Source organism: Microtus ochrogaster, linkage group LG2 (genome assembly GCF_000317375.1).
Source record: "Microtus ochrogaster isolate Prairie Vole_2 linkage group LG2, MicOch1.0, whole genome shotgun sequence".
Lineage (NCBI taxonomy): Eukaryota > Metazoa > Chordata > Mammalia > Rodentia > Cricetidae > Microtus > Microtus ochrogaster.
In genome coordinates this window covers 30,238,089-30,257,585 of record NC_022028.1, presented here as the reverse complement: position 1 = coordinate 30,257,585, position 19,497 = coordinate 30,238,089, and the positions used below count along the sequence as shown (strand labels likewise).

Sequence of the window (19,497 nt, the reverse complement as noted above, 5' to 3'; positions counted from 1 at the left end):
CAGGTTGGGAATCTTGGCTTTCATGAGTGATGTGCAGGTTGGGCACTGGGACCTCCCTAACGCATCAACAGTGGTAGTCAGTGTTGCTACTGAGAGACACAAGTAGCCAAGGGCCTTGACTCCTACCCAGCCAAGTCTGCCCAAGAGCTGGGTGTGATTCCTCATAGTCCAGTTTATGGGAATTGTTCCTTTGGTCCTTCTTATCTGTATAAGGAAAATAGAATTTGTGTTTCAGTTTTGCACCAGGACTGCTGGAAAGGCATCCACTGGTTCAGGCTTTTGGGTTTGGAATTAGGAACATGCACTGTAAGCTGTATCATGTTCATACATGACTTCCGTGCCCTCTGGTGAGAAGAGACCCCACCTGACTGTCCATGGAGATGAGCAGCCCAAGTGGCTGTCCATCTGCAGAGATGGCACTGTGTAATAAACACCTTGGGCAGAGAAAGTTGAGACCTGGCATTTCACCACCCTTAAGTGTCTCGGGCAGAGAAACACCACTGGGCTGTTTCTGTGGATAACTGCTGGGGGGGGGGTGCACCAACACAGGCAATTCCCTACATGAGTGCTGGACAGACCAAAGAATGCCTTCATAAGATTTTAAGAACGAAGTGAAATGAAACAGGTTACATGTGTCCACTATTAAACTAAATGTGTAACTATCAGCCGTTATTAAAAAGGGTATAGATTATCAGAAGACTTTAGTTCCAAGGCTGAGCCTAGGGTCAATGATGATGATAACGATGTGTTATCAGCAGGTACCTAGAGTTCTTATGTTTCATGAATTGTTAGTCATCAGTCAGTTCTAGAAGGGAAGTCTTGTCATTTAGGGCCAGCTTCAAAGGTGAGAGCTTCAGGCATAAATTAAAATTTACTCAAGAGCACATGTGGTGCTACATACCTTTAATCCCTGTACTTTTGAGGCAGAGACAGGTGAATCTCTGATGTCTGAGGCCAGCCTGGCCTACAAATAGGGTTCCAGCACTGCCAGGGAAGTGAAGAGAAGCCTTGTCTCAGTAAACCACAAATAAATAAACAAACAAACAAAAAATGAAAAAGGGAAAAAAATGAAAAAGGATTTACTCAAGATCTTACCGCCTCAAGGCATTTAAGTCATTTAAGTCAGAATTTAAACCAGGGCTTTTTGACCCCAAAGTCTATCCTGTTAACGATGACATGCTTTATGATTTTTTGCAAGGTCAGAAAGGTATTTGATGGTTCACAGGGGGAGGTGTTGTGATGAAATTGGATTCTAAGCAAATTGAGTCAGGCATTTTGTAAGCAGGTTAGGGAGAATGTGCTGAAGACCCGGCGTTTGTAGGTTGTGTCAGCACGTCAACACATGGCTATTAAGGTCCGCTCACTTGTCGGAGATATTGAGTCCTTACTCCTCCAAGGTATCGTGTTTTACCAGTGTGCACCTTCCATGGGATCGGTATTAAGACAGACTGTTATAAAAGACAGTCGGACTTCATCCGTTAAGGGGCGAGTTTTTTACTTGTGAAGATGGTGAATGAGCAAAAATAGAGGAGCCATGTGTCTTAGAAGCTAGGTCTTCTCACTTACAGCCGGAAGAGGCAGCTGGGGATAACCGGCAGACTCCAAGCTGGCATTCCAAACTGAGTGGCTGGAATAACAAAGGCTCTGAGTCAGGAGAACCATTGTCCCAAAGGATGCTGCAGACTCGAAAAGAAGACAGTGTTCTTAATCCTACTTTCTCTGGAGCAGAATCCAAGCTATGAGCCTTTCCACGAGTAGATGACACTGGAATGTAATTATTGAGAGTGTCATGGTATTCATGAAGACGAGACTCCCATTACCTTCTTAATATAATTTGATTCCCATATTCATGTTTTATTCATGAAGTCCATTTTTATTCATTTTATTGTCTTCATCTCTTTATATTTCTCCCTTAAATGGGAAGTAAGAAAACAGAGCCCTCTTCCGATTCCCTTTGATTTTGACATTAGTACAGTTCAGGAAGCCACTTAACGGGTCTTAGAAGGCTAGGAAAAATTGTTGTTTGTGTGCAGCTTGTTGTCAGACGATTATGGCATCTGATGAAGGTTCTACGCCGTCTCCCCCAGGACTCCCTATTTACCAGTCACCTTAGGTAGATGATGCTTTCTGGTAAATTGAACATGGTGTAATGATGTGAAGCCGTACCATCTGCTATTATAGTTAATATTTAAATGTTAAGTCTGGAAAGCATAATTTGAATGCCATTTTATAAAACTTTTAATAAAGCATTTTGAAATGCATGTATTTATTTGAAAACGGACCTGATTTTGTCTGTAAGGAGTCAGTTAAAGAAATTCTTGTCTTTTACTAATAATGCATCTTATACTTCTTTAATTTTCAGAAATATCTTGAATATCCGCATTGTAATTCGAATCTTCTAGGACCTAAGGAAACTACTACCTTTTTAAAAATAAAATTGTGCCAATGTTTTATTAGAGGAATAAAATAATTGTGTTATGGTGCTGGGTGGAAACACTCTCCTCCATTTACTTTTCAGTGACACGTGGAAAAAATAGTTTGAAGCTTTCTAGGAATGCTTCAGGTCAGCTTATTCTATCCTAAGGAAAGCAGGCACATTGAGACAAGGAAGGGGGGCAAGATGCACTGCTGCTTCCTGGCCATTCTCACGGTCCTTTGAGTATGTTAATGCTCTGTTTGTTATGAATCACTTTGTTATCTGACTCTTGCAATTAAGAAAGCAGAGATATTTTTATGTTCAGTATGAACATTTTCTCTTTCCATAGCATTTTGCATGGTTTGCAGAAATTAGAATCACCCACCCTCTGTGTTCTTTTGAAAGGACTTTGCTCTGTTTACAGGCTGATGTGTTCGTCTAAGCTGTGCCAGGCTGTTGAAGGGCATTCAAGCTTCCTCTCAACATACCACATCACAGGGGAATTGTGGTGCCAATCTTTGAAGTTCAGCCAGGTGCTTTCTTTGTGATTTCAACTTTGTTTTCGGTGCTTTCTCTCGATCCAAGCTTGTTCAGTGATTTCTCAAGGGTAAGGGGTGAGCTGAACACACTTCTACGCTATAAACACATCTCAGCGCATATGTGTTTTCAGAAATGTGAAGTTAGCTTTTTATCACATCATTAGTCTTACATTAGGGAAATGTTTGTGCATACCATTTCATTACTCACTAGGAAAGCTAGAATAAGAAGCATCAGTAAAAAGCAAAGGCTCTTGAGAATATGATGAAGTTGGAGGCCTTGCACTCAGAGAGAGTGTGTACACAATGGTGTATGAGTTTGGAAAACAATTTGCTGGCTGGCCCAGCAACTCTGCTCCTAGGAGTATGTGTTCATACAGAGAAGAGCATACTAGGATCATGGGAGCGTTATGCATCATAGGGCCAGGCTGCAAACAGTGGTCAAGCCCATCTGCTGAAGAGTAGAGAAACAAGATGTGGTTCATCTGTACAATGAAATGTTGCTTGATCATAACAAGCATTGGGTGTAATATCAGTGATCTTTGGAAATAAGGAAAAGAAGTCAAATGCTCTGTGTTGAATAATCTCACTTAGGTGAGATGTCCAGAATAAGGAATAGGCAGAAATGAGGTGGATCACTGGTAAGACCTAGGGGAAGAGAGGTATTGGGACTGCTAAAAGGTATGGCATTTCTTTTTGGCATCAAGAAAGTTCTGGAAGACTGATTATGGTTACATAACCTATGAATATACTAAAATCCCTTAGTTGTGCACTTCAAGAATGTGATTATTATGGTATGTGAATTATGTCTCCATTTAAAAAATTCTAAAGTTAAGTGTTTGGAAAGTTGGATATTTAGAAAGCTCTCAGCCTGGGCAATAGCAGACCTTTAATAAACTGTTAATCATATTTTCCCTAAGATTTTTTAAAAAGAGTATTTATTAAACTGTGTAAAACTAGTAAATGAAATTTACCAAAGGTCTCAAAGCAGTAATGGCATACCATTGATCTTTCTCCACTGTGTAACAGCAAACAGTTTCTTGGAGAGGGAGCCACACAGTGTAAGATGATTTCAGTGAATTTGTTGCCCTCACAATAATACAGCGACCCCAGTCTTCAGTGCGGCCTTTAATTACTCCCATTAAGACTCTATCATGTCTGTTTCTCTTGTGGAATTAATTTGGTTAGTATCACATAACAAATTGGGAATAGAATTTATAGCTGGTATATACTCTTGCAATTTAATGGTCTCAGTTCTTATTGAACATTTAAATCTGAAAATTGAGATATATACTGCCTTGGTAAATGATAATGGTGAAATATTTTCTGCTTTGCAAGTAGAATTGAAAATCCCTGTAATTAGTTTCTTTTCCCTTTTTACGCCCCCCGCCTCCTCCCCCAACATACTGGTTTCTCAAGTTATGAATTCAGTTTCTTTGTTTATTCTAGCCGTGTAGTTTTTCTTATTGCATACCTGTTTAATTTTTAATTTCTCATTAAAAGTAAATATGGCTAATTCCCCCATCAGTATTCAAGAAATCTTCCATGTCTCTGTCACAATCTTGATACACTACTGTCTAGTGTATGTTACCACATAATTAAAATGGTGTTTTGTTTGTCATCGGTGCATCTGAAGTGACTTGCAGGTTTATTTCTGTGGAGCTGACACAGTGTTCTGAAAGGCAGGGTAATGTACATCGCACGGTGGGAAGATTGTTACATCTGGGCGGTAAATAGAGAAGAACTCGTAGCTGTCCTGGTTTTCTGGTTGTGTATGCTGGTTTTATAAACCTGGTCAGGAGCCCTCAACTGGGAAAGTCCTAGACTCCAGTAGGGAGTCTTTCATTGTTTTGGTGAACCATCATGTTGTCTGGCTGCTTTCCAAGTACTCATGCTCATACCCCAAAAAGTGCTGTTCTTAGCCTTCTGTCTTACTTGGGGTTCCTATTGCTGTGCAAAAACACCATGACCAAAAGCAAGTTGGAGGGGAAAGGGTTTCTTTGACTTATAATTCCACAGTTCCAAAGGAAGCAAGGACAGGAACTCAAACATGGCAGGAACCTGGAGGCAGGAGCTGATGCAGAGGCCATGGAGGGGAGCTGCTTACTGGTTTGCTTCTTTCTAGTATTCTTAAAGAGCCTAGAATCACCAGCCCAACGGTGGTACCAAGCACAATGAACTGGACCCTCCCCCATCAATCACTAGTTAGGAAAATGCCCTACAGGCTGACCTATATACTGATCTTATGGAGGTATGTTCTACAATTGAGGTTCCCCCCTCTCAGATGACTATTCCTTGTATCAAGTTGACATAAAATTATCTGGCACACCTTCCTCAGATAAACTGCCTACCGCAGCAGGCATTGCTTAGTGCAGAAATCTGTCACTGTCCAAAGTGCTAAGTATAAGTAATGCTGGAGTATTCTGCCTCAACTTGGAGAACTATAAAACCTGTATTAGTAACTTTTCTATTGCTGTGATAAAACACCGTGACCAAGGCAACTTATACAAGAAAGCATTTAATTGGGCTTAGGCTTCCAGCAGCTTTAAGTTCACAATGGCAGAGTGAAGTCATAGTGGCAGGAATAGATGAGAGCTCACACCTCAAACCTCAAAAACAGGAGCCCGAGAACACACTGAAAATGGCATGATTCTTTTGAAACCTCAAAGTCAGCCCACTGTGACACACCAGCAAGGCCACACCACGTTGAGACCAAGTATTCAAACATATGAGCCTATGGGAACCATTCACATTCAGACCACCGTAAAGCACCCTCAGAGGCTCGAGGAACATCTTGGAAGAGTGGGTGGAAAGATGTAAGAGCTGAGAATGGGGAGGGAGATGTGCAGGACATGACGTAGTCATGACACTCATGGACATGTCCGCTGCAGCCATGGTTGTCTACATAAGGTCTGTACAAGATTGAGGCTGTCAACACTTCATCATAGATAAGAACGCGTGAGGCTACACCCTTCCCCAAAGGATTACAGCAATCAAAGCTTGTATATGTGTGTTGGGGGTGTGTGTATCACTTTCTTCAGTGGTATAGCCACAGGTAAGTGGCTTCCTTCCACGCTCCAACCAGCAACTCTAAATTCACAAGAAGAAGACATGAAAGGATGTGGGAGACTTTTTTGAAGGGTGCCAGTGGGAGAGGAAGTGAGCTGGTGTGTAGATGACTAAAATTCGTTATGTAATATATAGAAGAGCAAGAAACTGAGTTTTCTGGACTAATTTCAACATCAATGAATGCCCCTATCGAAATGAAAATACTAGGACTTTCCCAGAACTTTCTTTTCCCCTAGACTGTCACCTCTGCCCATTATTCCTGTGTCTCAAACCTGACTCCCCACCCCCTACTTTCTGTTAGTCCTTTCAAACCCCTGATCCTTTTTATTGGCCTGTCAATACCTCCAAAGTCAATACCTTCTGTATTAGTAATTGTGCTTATCAAACCACTCCAGAACTTACCGCTCCATGGTTCAAATTAGGATGGGCTCCTTAGGCTTTACCTCTGTATGCATCTCAGGGTTAGCTGGCCAGGACCATTGGGGCACAAGAGCCGACTAGTCCAGACTCTAGCCCACACAGGAACACACGCCTGAAATGCATCTTGGGGCTAGGTTTGGGCCTCATGTATCATCCGTCCCTCCACTTTCTGTCATCCAAAGCGTGTCACAATGCCAGCCTCAGTCCGGAGTGTAGAGTGGAAGACCGCGGACTCACAGAACTCTCCCTTGTCACTAACTCAAAGGAATGCCGGTGAACACGGCAGTGCTTTCTGTCACCGCCTTTGGCGGAGCTGTGTACCTGTGTTGTTGGGCTCCCTGTCTGTGCTTACAACATCCTGTGGTTGTGGTTGGTTTTACTTCTTGGTGACAAGTGAGCTTATAAACAAGGACCACATTTTTTCTGTGTAGAATTTGGCACATAGATAAATTTTTAAAGTTTATGACTAATAAAAAATTGAGGAAGTTCACATCTGGTAGTATGAAAACTGGGCTAGACCATAACATGCTCACAACCCTACTTTTTGGCATTTCAAGTGTTTCTGCTAAAAAGAATAGAAGAGATAAAGAGGCTTGGCAAGGATTTGAGTTAAATTACTTAATGTTTGCATGCTGTCTTTGCAGGTTGTCATCATGCAAGTTGTCATTTTTACCTTTTCTATGTGTATGTTGTGCGCTTATATCTGTATGATATGTATATGGATAGATGTCTATGATGTGTGTGTATGACTTAGGGTCTGTGAGTGCTGGCACACATGTGCTATGGCATGTGGGTGAGGGTCAGAGGCAACCTCAGATGTTGGTCCTCACTCTGGATAATGGGATTCTGGTTTTCATGTTTATGTGGCAAGCTCTGCACACCGAGCCTTCTCCCTAACCCATGTCTTTTCTATTATTATGACTGTATGTATACGGTGTGTATTGTGGGTGCATATACCACAGAGCATATGCGTAGGTTAGATGAAAACTTTGTGGAGTTGGTTCTCTCCTTCCACCTTTTTTGTGGGTTCAAGGATCAAGCATAGGTTGCCAGGCTTACTTTTTAATTTAACTAACTAACTAACTAACTAATTAATTAATTAAGAAAGACGCATTACAAGTTCATGGCCATATTCGTCATCCTGCCTGTCCTTAAGTCCACTGGGTTCTGGGATAAAATTTCTAGTTTAGAATGTGAAATTAAGAAAGAGTTAATAAAAGTATGTGTCTCTGTTGGGATGAGAAGTAGGCTGCGCTGGTGTGTACTCAACTTCCAGTGAGTGTCCTAACAGCACACAGTTCTCAGCTGATGGACCTCACGTGCACTATGTGTTTCAGGTGCTGTTCTCTGCGTTCCTTCCTGGGTTCCTAATCCCCGAGCAGAATTCCCCGTCTGGGCTCTGCTAGCCAGCCATGCAGCGGAGATCAAGAGGAGTCAACGTTGGGCTCCTCATGCTGCTCTCTCAAGTGTTCCATGTTGGGATCAACAACATTCCTCCTGTCACCCTGGCAACCTTGGCTCTCAACGTCTGGCTCTTCCTGAATCCTCTGAAGCCCCTGCACTATTCCTGCATCAGCGTGGAAAAGTGTTACCAGCAAAAAGACTGGCAGCGTTTGCTGCTCTCTCCCCTGCACCATGCAGATGACTGGCATTTGTATTTCAACATGGTGTCCATGCTCTGGAAAGGAATAAAGCTGGAGAGAAGACTGGGAAGCAGATGGTTTGGCTACATCATCACCACCTTCTCCCTACTCACGGGGGTGGTGTATTTGCTCTTGCAGTTCACTCTTGCCGAATTCATGAATGAGCCCGACTTCAGAAGGAACTGTGCTGTCGGCTTCTCAGGTAAGGTGGACACTGTCTCAAAAAGTACTGGTGATGGCTGTGAGGGAGGCTGCCTGTTGGTAAGGTGGACACTGTCTCAGGAAGTACTGGTGATGGCCGTGAGGGCGGCTGCCTGTTGGTAAGGTGGACACTGTCTCAGGAAGTACTGGTGATGGCCGTGAGGGCGGCTGCCTGTTTCCTTTCCTAGCCGATGAGAGGACAGGATCTGGAGTGGTTAATGACTGCTGGGGCCTGCGTCTTGAAGAACAAACTGGCTAGGGTAGAAGAAGGCATTATTTAGGCCATCTCACTTTATGCTGCATCCCCATTCTGGTGCACTTAGACCAGGGCCTGCTAGAAGATAGTTTTATAGTACTGGACGTGTGCACCTGACTCCCTCATGGTAATGCTATGGGGGGACTCGTGGGTATCTTTAAGGAAGAGTGTTCTTGAAAACTGAGTGTGCCTGTGAAGCAGGTTCAGGGCGCACTAGTTACCAACTGGCTTGAGTCCAGTGAGGCATAATACACTTGTCTGCACCAGGTAACACTAAGCAAGTGGAATGCTTACATATAGGCAATCAAGGGTTCACTGTGAGCTGGTCCCCGAGTCTCAGAAGGCTTCCAAGCAGAAGAGGTCTTGATTGTGTGTAACTTTACCCCAGTACACGCAAGGAATTCCCGAAGCCTAGAAGACAGCCTGTGCCACCTTTATCTTAGCATGTTGCCCTTGATATTTTCCATGGTTTTTCTTAAGAATCATAAACATGGAAGGGGGAGAACTGAGTTGGTCCAGGGTTACTGTGCCTCTCAATAATGTCATTAAAATAAATATCCAGTCATGATGGGAGGTGGGTCAGCAGTTAAGAACATGTACTGCTCTTACAGAGGACCCAAGCTTGATTTCCAGCATTGTTGTCAGGCAGCTCACAGTCACCTGTAACATCTGTAGCTCTACTGGAGTACATCTTCCTTCCAGTGTTTTTCCATAGAGGCTAAAAGAGTATGTGTTATGGTATTTGTTCATTGTTCATATCCAAATAGCAAAAAATTAGCTGCTTTAAAAGGACAGTTCCCTGGTATTTGATACCATTGCTGGTGGCTCATTCCCACCTTCTGTGTTCTATACTTGGAAGCAGGTTGAACTTCCATGTTGGGATCCATCAAAGGAATGACTGACATGCTCTCTGACTGTATTTCAAAGCAGAAAGTTGGATGTAATAATTAGTAATAGTGTTTAGTCTCTTTGTATCCAGTGATTCTTCCTGAATTGGAATTGTTGATATTGGTGTGTTATTTATTCTCTTCTAGGAGTTTTGTTTGCCTTGAAAGTTCTTAGCAATCATTACTGCCCTGGAGGCTTTGTCAACATTATGGGTTTTCCTGTCCCAAACAGATTCGCTTGTTGGGCAGAGCTGATAGCCATTCACTTCTGCACCCCAGGGTAAGTCTTTCCTGTTGGGGAATAAACATGGGGCCCTCTATGATCCTTATAGAAAAGGAGTCCAAATAATAGAGAGAACAAGTTATTTTCTATGTGATGTTGGCCTGAAACCCCAGCATTTAGGAATCTGAGGTTCTAGAGAAACTCCTGTCTCAACAACCTGGCTTATAAAGAAATTCCCTGTCTCAAAAACTAAGAGAAAAAAAATGAGTTGCTTTTAAACAATGGAGTTTATTTTTTAACTGTGAGAACAGAGTTAAGTTACACAATTTTGATATTAGGCATTTCTTGGGTTGAACCCTGTCAGCTGCCAAACTGTAATTTAGGAGTTTCAGTCTCTTTCCTTGTAACTGGGGACAAGAGATCATGGTGTGCAAACTTGAGCATCAGTATTAGCCAGTCAGGAGTGAATTCTAATAACAATATTCCAAATATACCAGTATACATAGATACCACAGAAAGATAAAAAAAAAATGCCTTGCACTCTAGTCTGATGCTTTGGGGCCATGTTAAATGAGAAATTGATCTTGTAATAAACTCTTTAAAATTTATTTCCTTTGTGAGAAATAAGAGAAAAGCAGTGGGAAAGTGACCTCTTCTCTCTCTTCTTCTTCTATCCAAAAAGTGCAGAATCTTTCTCTCAGCCCTTCTTTACTACTTTCTGTGTCTCTCTATATGTCCTCAGTCCTCCAAAACCTCTATGGCTAATTTTGGTCAGCTAGTAGCTAGCTCTGCCCTCTGATTCAAAGTAAACTTTATTGGGAGTCTTGGGAGTGTCATTGTGATCAAAATATCCCGCTACTGTAGACCCTGCTCTATTTACTTTGCCTTTCCTCCTTTGTTAATGTGGCTTCCTCAGAAGCCCCTCCGTAGAACCATCTGGGCCCCCAAGAACTACCATTTTGATTTGTGTGACTTGTTGAGTACTACGTTCATTTCAGAGCACGTTCCCTGTGTTGTGTGATGGCCTAGTGACTTGGATCCTTCTTTAATGCTAACTCTCCATCATGGCAGCATTGGCAGCTGGAGTATAAATGGCATGTGTGTGACACTGGACACCACTCATTTACAATTGTCTTGTTATTTGTGATAATTCAAGGAGGAAGGCCCAACAAAATCTTCAGTGTTTTCTTTGAAAAGAGGTCTAGAGGTCTAATAATGTCTGTCTCTTATCTGAACAGCCCCCCTCTGTTACTTAGTTCCTCCACCCCTTTGATGAGACTTGGTTTTCTGTGTCCCCAATAGGCTCTTGTCTGTGCCTAGCTGCACTCAACATTCATATGAAAATCACCCCCTCTGGTGCTTACACGTCTACCCTGTGATGAGCTCACTGAAAAACAGTGCTCTTTAATATGCACATGCAGCGTTTCTGAAGCACTCATCATGCTTCTTGCTTGCTTTTTGTTTTTCTTAAGGGTCTCCACTTACACTTACCTCATTCTGGGTGTAGGGATGTAATAACCCAGAAATTAAATGAAATTTCCCATCTCTAAAGCTTGAAAGAATAAATTTTTCGCTTTTCAAGGTTTGCTTCAAATGATAAACTTTTAATATTAAAGCATCTATTTAGGTATGTGTCCAGAAACAGATCAGGCTGACCACTGGTCTAGAGAGCCGAGAAAGCAAGTGTTTCTTGAAGACAGATCTATAATTTCAAAAAATAAGAGAAATAACTTTTTTTTTTTAAAAAAAATCCCCATTGGGGGACACGAATGGGAAGGGGGGAAGGATGGGAGAAACTAGAGCTCCCAGTACCGTCCGTTGTGAACTTCCTGGTGACTGTTAAATGGAATTTTCATTGGGGAAACATGGAACGTCTTCAGAACAAAACGTGCATTTCTTGTTAGAACTATTTGAGCTGCCCTATGGATGGGAGCAAACTTTTGCTGTGTCTCTGGGTTTCATAAAGCCATGGTTGGTAGCTGCCCCAGGTACTCTCAGTAGTATGGAGGAACGTGTCCGGAAAAGGCCACCAGTAGTCATCATGCAAGAGGGAAGTGCTCACACTCATCACACTCAATTCCACGGTGTCACTGCTCGTGAGCACTCAGCTCCACACTTCATTTCCTTTCTCTCCCTGGGACCCTTTGTAGGGCTTGTGTTTGAGGAAGAGTCGCTGCTCCCAAGGCAGCTCAGGATGGGTGGGAAGGTTAAGTCCCCAGAAGAGGTTTTTGCCCTTCCCCACCTAGGCCCCCCTCCCACATCTTACTGATGGAAGTAAGGGGGATCTGAGGCAAGGCTTGTCTTCCAGCATAGATCAGGAGTCTCTGCAGAAAGCTAGGCGCAAAACTGAAGTTCAGAAGAATAAACAGCATTGAGAGTGTGACGGCCACTGAGCAGCCGAGCGAGGACAGAGGCCAAGTGTGGCTGGACCAGCAGTGCCATCCTAGCTGTATGCTTTTGGGCAGATCTGACAGCCTCCCTGGGCCTCGTTTTCTCCACCTGTGGACGGAGGAAGATGAATGGCTCACAGAGAGCAGATTTAGTTTTGTGGACATTACGTTTATTCGATTATTTGATTCTGCTAACCCTCCTCAAAGTATGGGAGGAATCAGATACAAAAAAGAAAAGAAAAAAAATGACTGAGGAAAGAAATCGTAATTTAGGAATTGATTTATATTGTAAACATGTCGAAATCCACAAAAATAGCAGAATGTAATTCCCAGGCCCCGCTGCAGCATTTCCCACACAGGTTTGTGCTGCTGAATTTCTAGTCTCTTCCTATGAAAATAATCTGGGGCTTGCGTTTCTGGAGTGAGGATCAGGGTGTTTCAAACATAGGTTTTTATTAACTAGTTCAGAACACACCCTTTCATAATCCATCATGTAACGCTGGGTTCTTGTTCAATCTGGGAAAGCCTCTTCAGGCTGTTTTCATGGACAAACTATAAAACCCTGGGCTTTTCTAGTTTTTGTTTTGTTTAGCTTTGTGTGCACGGACCTCTGTCAGATGTTGTCTGACTGACTTGAATGTTGTCACTTAGAGGTAACGGTGTAATGCGAAATTTGATTTCTCTCCTGATCCCAGTACTCTGCTGATTATTAAGTAGCTAAAGCACTTTAATCCTTTTTAGTGTACAGTTTTCTTTGTAAATTCTGTTACCGGCTGTCCTTGCTGCTCACTCCTGCTTGTAGCTTGGGGTAGACCTTGAGGACGGTTGGCTTGGGCATCGCAACTGTCCAGTCCCTAGCGTATCTGTGTGATTCCTCAATTGAGACTGAAACTGGTACATTGAAACTGCCACCTTGTCACGTTTGTCACAGGGGAACTTCTATTTAATTTCTCTTTCAGCAATTGTCCTGGTTTGCTTTCTGCTGCTGTGATAAAAACCATGACCAAAAGCAACTCAAGAAGGAAAAAGCTTATTTTGCTTACAGTTTACAGTCCATCGCTGATGGAAGCCAGCTTGAGGTGGCCACACTGAGGCAGGATGGACACAGGCCATGACGGAACACTGCGTACTGGCTTGTTCCCAGTGGCTTGCTCAGTCTGTTTTCTTATCATCAAGGACCTGCGTGCCCAGGGGTGGCATCATCCACAATGAGCTGAACCCTCCCACATCAAAACATGCCCAAAGACCAGTCTGATGGAGGCAATTCCTTAATTGAGGGTCGCTCTTCCCAGGTGATTTCTTTCTGAGCTGACAGAAACCAACCTGCACAGCTATCAGTACTGACTCTTCTGCTCACGGCTTTACATGCTTGGCAAGTGGAAGAGTTTTATAGGCGCTGAGTTTTGAGACCATGACCGTACCGACAGTACTTGCTAAGCTGGGATTCGTGCTCTGCCTGTTAATGGCCCAGTAGGGAGCACACACAGTAGGTAGTCCAACCATTTCTGGAAGCCATTTCTGCACAGTAATGACTAACTTAACTATACACAGAAATGAAAACTTGCTCAGCTTCCACTTGACAGAAACCCCCAAACTGTGACTGCTCCATCCCCAACTGATGTGGGAGGAAGTGTGGAATGGGGGAGATTGAAATGGAAAAAGGCAGCAGCTTTAACTGATGGTGGCTAAGGCATCTTATATTCACAGATTTTACCAAAATGCATGTTTACGTGAGCACATGGTTGGGACCCCTCCTGCAGCTCTGGCAGGCACGGGACCTGATCCTTATTTTCTCCATTGTAAAAGGCCATAACCCTAGCAGTTATTAATTAAATCCTGGCTAAAGGAGGACTGGAGGACTGCTTCTCCCTCCCCCTTCCCCTCCCCCTTGTGTGTATGCTTTTGGGTCCATTTTCAGTGTTGACTTAAACCATAACACTGTTCCCTTCCCCCAAACACTCTTCTAGCGTCTTCCTGATTTGGTGAAAGCTGCTGACTGAAATGAAATAGATGAGAGGCATTTCTAGGGAAAGTAGAATTTAGTTGTGAGTTGATGGATGAGAAGCTTCTTCTGGAGGGGAAGGTATGTGTATATGGAGGGTGTGCTGGTTAGTCTGTGTCACCTCGACATAAGCTAGTTTCCTGAAAGGAGGGAACCTCAACTGAGAAAAATGCCTCCATAAGATCCAGCTGTAAGGCGTTTTTTTTTGTTTGTTTGTTTTTTTTTTTGTTTTTAATTAGTGATTGATTTGCTGGGGGTGGGGGACAAGCCCGTTGTGGGGGATGCTATCCCTGAGCTAGTGGTCCTGGGTTCTGTAAGAAAGCAGGCTGAACAAAGCTTCAAGGAGCAAACCAGTAAGCAGCACCCCTCTGTGGTCTTTGCATCAGCTCCTGCCTCTAGGTTCCTGCCCTGATTGAGTCCCTACCATGCCTCTTTCAGCGATAGACAATGATGTGGAAATGTAAGCCCGATAAACAGTTTTCTCATCAACTTGCTTTTTTGTTATAGTGTTTAATTGCAGGAATAATTATAGGGAGGAGGTGTAGGTATATGGAGGGGAAAGTGTTTGTATTCAGGGTTAGGAAATAAGGCAGATGAGGCGTGCTTCCCTTCACAAAGGAAATAGAAATACTTCAGTCAAGCAACAGACCCTGTGGCACATCCTGGGAGATAAAGTGGGCATTGTTCCCCAAAGTATGTTCTTTCAAGTACTCGTTCCTCTGTAAGTTTCCTTAGCTTGTGTGAAATGAAATCCAGGGGCCCAGAACCCAGGCAGTACATCCTTTCCAAGGGAACTTCAAGTCGGAGGCGACAGAGGCATGGCCTATAAAACAAAGAGCTGTCACCCGAAACAACTAACTATTCTCGGGGAGCAGTCTCTTGTCCCTCTAACTGCTAACACTGACTGTATAATATGCCTGTGTCCCATTGGACACACAGAGGGCAGCTCCTCCAAGTTTCTCTCCAAATTTTGAATTTCATTTGCTTCTTATGGGAAAGAGAGAGGGCCCGGGAGAGAAGGGTGAGTTGAGTTTGGACAGAGTTGACACACAGGGACCTAGATACATAGTAGGTTGTTAGACCTTTGCCTCTGGGATCAAGAGTGAGGTTGGGGATGACAGTTTAGGAAGTGGCTGTGGGTAGTGTCTCCTGTCCCATCTGTCCTTTTATAGTTAGGCCACTCAGTCTCTAAGAGGTGAAGGTGAATTCTCTTATCTTTGACCTGTTAGATTTTTGGCACACTGTTTAATAGAATACAGCTTAAGTAGCATGCTGAGGTCACAGCTTTGCATTTTTTAACCTTATGAGTGAACATATTTGTCCCTGATTCCATGTAAGAACTGTGACTTTCTTGGTCCCAGCAACCAACTGTCAATTTCAGGTTTGTGAGTCCTTAACTTTAGATGCAGCCTCAGGTTTTCATGCTGTGGCTATAGACAGTGTGGGACAGAGCCTGGCCACCCCTCGGTGTTCTTTCTGAATTCCTGACCCACAGAATCTGCGTCTAAGAAGACAGTTTTGTGCCGTGCAATACTGGGAGAGTCTTTTCTGCAGGAGTGGTATCAGCAGGGAGCCCAATGACAAGAGGAAAACAGGAGGGGTGCAGAAAGTGTGAGCAGAGAGAAGTGGGCTGCGGAAAACTCTGAGCTAAAATAAAGGAGAACCAAAGAGACTTTGAAAGATCCATATTGAGCATATGTGGAACTGTGAGTCACGTGGCGAGGCTTCAAAACAACAGTTTTCTCTGCGATTTGAACCCTTCAAAAGTCGTGACCGGACATAGCTGCTCATCCCTGTTCCCAGCACAGTGGAGGCAGAAGATCACAAAGATCTTGACTTGACTTCCAGGCTGGCCTGTGCTGCATAGCAAGACCTTGTGGGCGGGGAAAGAAGGAAGGGCAGAAGGAGGAGAGGGAGAAGTTTCTGAGAGGAAGGGGGAAGAGGGGTCGGAGTCAGTTATACAAACAGTCTAGCTAAACACTATTTTAGAGGACTTTGGTTTCAGTTCTATGTATGGGTGCTCAGTCAAGTCTTAAAAAAATAATGTGATAGGTTGTAAAACTTTTGAGTTCTGTATTAAATCAACCACTAATTTCTTCAACTCGAATCGAAGATATGTGAGTATTGTCAGAGTCCTTCTGTGTTTGTGGTGGAAGAGCACATTTGATCACCAGGACGTTGGTGGCCTTGAGAAGAATAGGCTGTGACGACAGGTTTCTAAACTCTTGTATTCTGCTGGGAGAAGCACTGTTTGTCCACAAGGCTTCCCCATGACCACTAACTCTCAAGATCTGTCTGTGTGTGAAGTGTGTGATTCATACCTCGCCTGATCAAAGAACTTATAGCAGTGACTCATTCATAAGCAAAGTCATTACCGCACCTCATTTGGAAAGATACGCAGGGTTATAGAAGACAAAGACGAAAAAGAGGTGTAAAGGTTTACGTAGTCCCCAGACGCCACTGCCACGTTTCCTTGTAAACTTTTTGAAAAGTAAAAGAATTTTCAATAACATAATACAAAATGAACAAAACCCACTGGACACTGAGCTGAGATACCCAGGAAGGGTTTGTATAAGCAGACAAGCAGGTGGTAAACTTGCTGATCCAGCCGTATTTGAACCAATGAAGCTTCGCAGAGAAAGCTTTTAAACAAGAACAGGCTGCCAGGTGGAAGCTCCAGAAGACATCTTCTTCTCTCAGGGCTGGACCAACGCTCATGTGGCTTCCCTAACAGGACTGAGGCTTGCTGTCTGCGATTGGGGATTTTCAAGCATGGCTTATACTGTTTTTCAAGAAATTCCTCAATTTGTGCCATCCTTTTTACTGGGGTTAGCACAGAGTGGCCTGTGGGGGGAGCATTCATTTGTTGTCCAGCGCATGTTTCTGTAGGAATTACTGTTTTCGTTTTTGCTTGTAGTGGAGGATCACACATTTTACCTTTATATTGACTAAGGCTATTGCTTTTTTTTTTTTCCCTTTTCTGTGTGCACGTGGAGGCCAGAGGTTTATATTGGGTGTCTTCCCTTTTAGACCTCTGTTACTATGTCTTGAGCCATTGACTTCACTAGGCTCAGCTGGATCCTCGGACTTAACTCGTCACCACTGGAATTAAAGACATGTGCAGCCCACCTGGCATTTTACATGGATCCCAGAGATGTAGACTCAGATCCTCAGACTTGCACAGCGAGAGCTCCCCAGCCCTGTTTCATTATTCTGGAGAGCTTAGACAGGAGATACGTGGAAAGTGAGCATCCGGTTTCATTACGTAGGCATTGTTTTCTCAGCTTGTTAGAGTTTAGTTCTGATCAGCATTCCAGAACTGTTGGGAGAAGATTTGTGGTGTAGGTGAGATTTTTTTCTTCTGTCTTCTTTGGATTGGATGTCTGTTTATGTATTTCTCTTCTTTTGTCTTAACGTGCTCCCATAAAGGACTTTGCAGATTCTGTCTTCCAGGAGGGCTTCCAGTTGGGCGGAACTTAATGCGGGGGGCATTTTTTCTTTCCAAACCAAGACTCCCTGGAGATTTTTATGCAGTGAGATAGAAATTTTGAAGCAAGATATTTCCCCGCCCACTGCAGTTGGAACTCACTGAGGGAACAGTAGTCTGTAAACCATCTTTGTGGCCATGGAAACCCAAGCCTGTGGAAAGAGAGACAGTCCAGCCCAGACCTAAACAATTGGACTCTCTCTACCTATTCTTGCAGATCTGGTAGAAGTTGGGCATACTCCATGTAGAAAAGAAAGCTAAACCTGACTGCTAAGCTGTCTTTAGTTCCTGTTTGCTGAGATTTGGTGTAATCTTACCTCTTAAAATCCCGTTTCTGAATGATGGCTTAGTCTGTAAGCCCTTGCCAGGCAAGCATGAGGACATGGCTCTGGATCCCTGACACCCATGTGAGAAGCTGGGCACATGAAGTCACTGAGATGACTCTGTGCACAAAGGCACCCTGCTGCTCAACCCTGATGACCAGAGTTTAATCCCTAGAGCCCACATGAAAAGTCGGATGTGGTGGTGCCCATCTGTAATCCCGCAGTCCTACAGGGAGTGGGAGGCAGACATGGGAGAACAGACCAGAGACTCACCAGTCTACTAGCCTGAAGTACTTAGCCTGTCATAAATAAGAGAAAACTTGCCTCAAAAACAAGACAGAAGGACAGAGCCAACTCTGGAAAGTTGTCCTGTGGCTTCCATTTGTGTACCGTGGCATGTGTGCACATTTACATACATACATCATACACATAGTAATAATGGAAATAAATAAAATGCTGGGTTTATTGGTGCATGTCCAGCCCTGGGGAGGCATGAATAGGCAGATCCATGGAACTTGCTGGACAGCTCTTTGACGAATTGTCAAACTCTAGGATTACTTTGGTGCCCCTTCTCAAACCATAATGTGGAGAGTGATTGAGGAGGATAGATGTTGACTCTGGCTTCTGTGTGAACCTACACACACCCACTCAGGCAAGTGCACATACCACACATGCACATACATTTGAAACTGGACATCATGGCTGCAGGAGCTCATGGCAATGGTGGCTGCTCACAAGCTCTCTCTTTCTTTCTCTCTCTCTCTCTCACACACATACACACACACACACACACACATGTTCTCATATTATTGTAAGTAAGCTGAAAGTGAATGAATAAATGAAAAGGTGCTCATTTCTCCATGTTCTAATTGAAAGATTAACATAATCACCGCAGAAAAATTTTTAAAAAAGAATGGTAATTAAGACAGTTACCCATCATTGTCCATCCAGGAATAAACCCTACTCTACAACTATAGCTTACCCGTGACCCCGGTGCACAGTAATGTTTTCTACATTTGTAATCACAGAACTCCAGAAGCCTCAGATTTAATGGCTACTTAATGTTTTCCTCTGCAGTTTTTCAATTTGTTTTCCCACTTACTAGTTTGACTGACTGGTATTACTGCCTGATGTAGGCAGCGTTTGTCAGTCTCCTTTGCAGGTCTTGGCACTCAGGACTGAATCCTTGTATAGAGTAGTTTCCCAGGGCAGTATTCCCTTGCCTGTCATTTGTCTTGTTTGTGTCCCCTTAAATAATTTCGAGAGCTTGTGCTTGTTTATGTTAATGGGCAGCGAGAAAACCCCAGATGCCCTTCTTTCTGTTTCACGTTTTATTTGTTGGTTGGTTTATTATTTATTTATTTATATGTGTGTGTGGGTCAGAGGACTTCTCTTAAAAGCCAGTTCTTTACCTTCACTCTGTGGGGTCCCAGGAGTCAAACTCAAATGGTCAGGCTTGGCAACAGCTACCTTTTCTGATTAACTGAACATAAAATGTGGACTCTTTGTTGTTTATTTTTTATTTTATGTTATGGGTATTTTGCCAGAATGTGTTTATAATGCACCGTGCGTGCAGTGCTTGTGGAGGCCAGAAGAGAGGGCTGGATCCTTTAGAACAGAGCTAGAGACAGCTGTGAGCCACCA

The 19,497-nt window shown here is 43.4% G+C and overlaps 1 protein-coding gene across 2 annotated transcripts in view; it reads left to right on the top strand.

Moving 5' to 3' along the window:
- Rhbdd1 (rhomboid domain containing 1) overlaps positions 1-19,497 on the top strand; it is a 121,025-nt gene that overhangs the window by 11,377 nt on the left and 90,151 nt on the right. For both annotated transcript variants that reach the window (XM_005360039.3, XM_026785818.1), the window contains exons 2-3: positions 7,779-8,286; positions 9,576-9,708. In XM_005360039.3, coding sequence (XP_005360096.1) covers positions 7,854-8,286; positions 9,576-9,708 — 566 coding nt within the window. In that variant the 5' untranslated portion in view covers positions 7,779-7,853. The remainder of the gene's footprint in view (positions 1-7,778; positions 8,287-9,575; positions 9,709-19,497) is intronic.